General features: G+C 33.8%; 1 protein-coding gene across 1 annotated transcript; it reads right to left on the bottom strand.

Moving 5' to 3' along the window:
• Positions 1-598: 598 nt before the first annotated feature.
• On the bottom strand, positions 599-3,781 carry LOC126705913 (classical arabinogalactan protein 1-like). The gene is made up of 2 exons (XM_050405136.1): positions 3,639-3,781; positions 599-995 (listed from the first exon to the last, which is right to left on the bottom strand). Exons 1-2 carry the CDS (start codon positions 3,742-3,744, stop codon positions 739-741), a joined length of 363 nt encoding a protein of 120 aa, XP_050261093.1. The 5' UTR covers positions 3,745-3,781; the 3' UTR covers positions 599-738.
• Positions 3,782-3,996: the final 215 nt, after the last annotated feature.

Below are 3,996 nucleotides of genomic sequence, written 5' to 3'. Positions count from 1 at the left end.
GAATCAATATTAAAAATACTGTGAGAAATGGAAAATGAAACTTTAAGCAAAATGAAAAATGCCACCCATATTATGTGTTGCAGATATCCCTTATATTTGCAAATATTACCTTACTAAAAAAAGACTTGCGCCACTCGAATTAATCTTTTTTTCTTTGAATTAAAAATTTTCAATCACTTTCATGATATCTGTCGAATTTTTGCAAATTATTTTTTGGAAAAAGGATTTGGTGAAATTCAAAATGGAAAAATTAGAGTTCCTTTTAGGTGAAGCTAAAATGGAAAATCTCTTAAGACTTCCTAATCAGAGAGTGCAAAATTAATTTAAATCATTTCACCTGGCATTGGCATTTTTAGTGGAACCCATCATGATTTTCAAATTTATTTATTCATTACATTAATATTTCAAGCAAAAGAAAATTTATTGCATTTTTGTAACTTTTGTATTCGTGAAAGTCTACAATTGCTGCGATTTTGTTTGAACAACACACACTGCTTCAAATTACCCAAGTTTATTGAACTCAAGCACCAATTGATTTCCGTGTAATCGCGCAATTCAAACCCATAAAATTTCACAATATTTAACAACAATTGCAGAATTAAAAGAATAAAGAAGAAATTATATTAATGGGTATAGTAAATACCATGATAAAAAACATCACATATAATACGACCAAATCCACTGTGAATGAATGAATAATGAATAATTAAATACAATAGAACGAACACTTTGTAATTTCTAAAACACCAAAACGGAAGCGAATAGTGCTACAGCCACAGATCCAGCAGCGAACCCAACTCTGTTCAAAACGGCACCGCTCTGAGCCGCCGGTCCAGGAGCTTCAGCAGGTGGAGCACTAATCGAAGATGGAGGACTCACCGGAGCATCAGAAGAAGCCGGAGGAGGAGATGGTGGAGAGTTCACCACTGCCGGAGACGGAGCAGGCACTGGAGTCTTTCTAACTGTAGGCGACGGCGCTGAAGCTTTAGGAGCGGGTGCTTGTGTTGGCGACTTTGATGGAGATTGTGAAGGAGACTGGGCTAAAGTGGAGCCCACAAGTACTGCCATTACAACCAAAGCCACAAAGCTAAAGCGAGCCATTGTAGAATAAAAAAGCTAAGACCCTGAGAGAGAGAGAGTGAAAGTTTTAAAGACTGAAACAGAGAGAAAGTTTGAGTGTTTGGGTTTGAGATATGAAGAAAAGAGACTGAGTAGGGTTTATATAGTGATTTCCTAACGTCTCGATCACGTATCTCGAGAAGGATTGGACGGTGGAGATTGTTTCTTTATAAAAAGCAAGAATTAAAAAAAAAACACGGCTAAGTAATAGGTGCTTTTTTGGTGACCAGTATGAGCGTATGAGTAGGGAACAGTCTTGGCTGGATATAATAAGATATTATTACCTTTTTGGTTTTTCTATATTTCAAAAATGAGGTAGAAGTGATTTTTTTTTTTTTTTTAAGAAAATTTTAAGACCATATAAAATAGTATAATTTGTCTCATAATTGTTCACATGGTAGATTGTGAGTAATAAAGAAAAAATGATAAATTTATGTTAAAATGATAAACATTCAATCACAATCTAACACATTAAGATAATCATAACAAAAATTGTAATAATTTATATATATTAGAGCTACTCTTTTTTATTTAAAAAAATTAACAATCAGTGCAAACTGCAAAGACGCGGTTTGATTTTTTTATTGGATTAGTCAGTGCTGTCTAATTGGAGTGATGCAATTGCAAGGTGTATCATAAATTTTTATTATTTAATAAGTATATATATATATATATATATTTTGGTTAGGAATTAATATCTAACCATTAATAATGGTGTTTGGTGAAGGAATAATCCTTCTCAAATTGGGTAACTCTTTTTTTATTTCTACTTAGGGTCCGTTTGGATACAGCTGAAAACTGAAAACTGAAAAACACTGTAGCGAAATAATTTTTAAATGTGTGAATAGTATCTGGGATCCATTTTTAATGAAAAATTTGCTGAAAAGTGAAATTTGTGGGTCCGTGAACAGTACACGATGTGCTGTGATTGGTAAAAAAATTTGAAAAGTCAAAGTTTGCGGCTACTGTTCATTAAACAGTGCATGAACAGTAGCCGCAACACCCAAAACGCGTGAGTGAAAAAAAAAAAAAAAAAAAAAAACAAAACGCAAACGCAAGGAACTTTCAGCCGAATCCAAACGCACTCTTAATGTGAAACACAAATTTGTATTTTCTAGATTTCAATTAGTTTAACAAGTAAAATATTTTGTACGTTGTCAAATAAAAAACATAATTCATAAAAAAAATTAAAAAAAAAATACAAGTTTGAATGTCGGATTTTCACATTTCAAATTTCTATATCTTGATAAGCATCTTTCAAATAAGGGAAGGACACTATTTATTTTCATTTCATTTCTCTCAGATTCCTTCAATTCAAACGATAAGGCAGCGTGTTTTACATCTTAGATAGTGATTACGACCCATCAGGGAAAACCAAACAAAATTTTCTACAGTAGTTTACAAATGTCTTTTCCTTTAACCGTTTCCTTTTTCTTTTTACATATTTTACAACTTTTTAATTTGAGTCAAAAACTTAGAGTGCTTGGCAAAGGAGTCAGGGAGGCACTAAATAAAGTAGTGACCCTAGGCGAAGGTTTACTTTTACTTTATCAAAAGTTTTCACTCTCTTTAGTTTTTTTTTTTCTTTTCAATTTTATTAGGAGCTTTATAACTCCTTTTATTTTCTATTTTAATTAGGCTTTGGACTTTTCATCGTACATAAGATTTTACTGTGAGTTCTTCCTTGGTAAACTTAAGCAAAATGAAAAATGCCACCCATGTGTTGCAGGACCCTAATAATATTTAGTCATTTAATTTTGCTTCCGTTCATTCAAAAGCCCATCAACATTTTGATATCACTGTTGCGGAAATGGAAAATATCTCTTATTAAGAGACTTCCTTTGGTTTCTATCTTGTTAATCGCATTTTTAGTGGAACATTCACATTTTATTTATTCATTACATAAATATTTCAAGCAAAACTTTTTCTATTGCATTTTTGTAACTTTTGTATTCGTACATTCTTAAAACAATTGCTGCGATTTTTTTTGAGCAACACACTGCTAACTACCCAAGTTTATTGAACTCGAGAGCACCACTTGATTTCCGTTTAATCGCCCAATTAAAACCCATAAAATTTCACAATATTTAACAACAATTGAAGAATTAAAAGAATAGAGAAGAAATTATATTAATGGGTATAGTAAATACCATAATAAACATCACATATAATACGACCAAATCCACTGTGAATGAATGAATATTGAATAATTAAATACTATAAAACACCAAAACCCAAAAAAAAAACATAGAACACTTGTAATTTCTAAAACACCAAAACGGTAGCGAATACTGCTACAGCCACAGATCCAGCAGCGAACCCAACTCTGTTCAAAACGGCACCGCTCTGAGCCGGTACAGGAGCTTCAGTAGGTGTAGTACTAATGGAAGATGGAGGACTCAACGGAGTCTCAGAAGAAGCCGGAGGAGGAGATGGTGGAGAGTTCACCACTGCCGGAGACGGAGCTGGCACTGGAGTCTTTCTAACTGTAGGCGACGGCGCTGAAGCTTTAGGAGCAGGTGCTTGTGTTGGCGACTTTGAAGGAGATTGTGAAGGAGATTGGGCTAAAGCGGAGCCCACAAGCACTGCCATTAGAACCAAAGCCACAAAGCTAAAGCGAGCCATTATAGAAAAAAAGCTAAAGACTCTGAGAGTGAAAGTTTTAAAGACTGAAACAGAAAGAGAGAAAGAGAGAAAGTTGGAGTGTTTGGATTTGAGATATGAAGAAGAGAGGCTGAGTAGGGTTTATATAGTGATTTCCTAACGTCTATATCACGTATCTCGAGAAGGATTGGACGGTGGAGATTGTTTCTTTATAAAAGGCAAGAAAAAAAAAACACGGCTATTATGAGTAAGGAACAGTTGGCTATGAAATGA

Source organism: Quercus robur, chromosome 11 (genome assembly GCF_932294415.1).
Source record: "Quercus robur chromosome 11, dhQueRobu3.1, whole genome shotgun sequence".
NCBI lineage: Eukaryota > Viridiplantae > Streptophyta > Magnoliopsida > Fagales > Fagaceae > Quercus > Quercus robur.
This window is presented reverse-complemented; position numbering and strand designations above follow the sequence as displayed.

Excerpts from the sequence above, each read along its gene's own strand:
- LOC126705913 (XM_050405136.1), bottom strand. The coding sequence starts at position 3,744 with ATGGCTCGCTTTAGCTTTGTGGCTTTGGTTCTAATGGCAGTGCTTGTG. Across the intron at positions 996-3,638 it reads AAAGTCGCCAACACAAGCAC|CCGCTCCTAAAGCTTCAGCG; the intron begins CTGCTCCTAAAG and ends CAACACAAGCAC.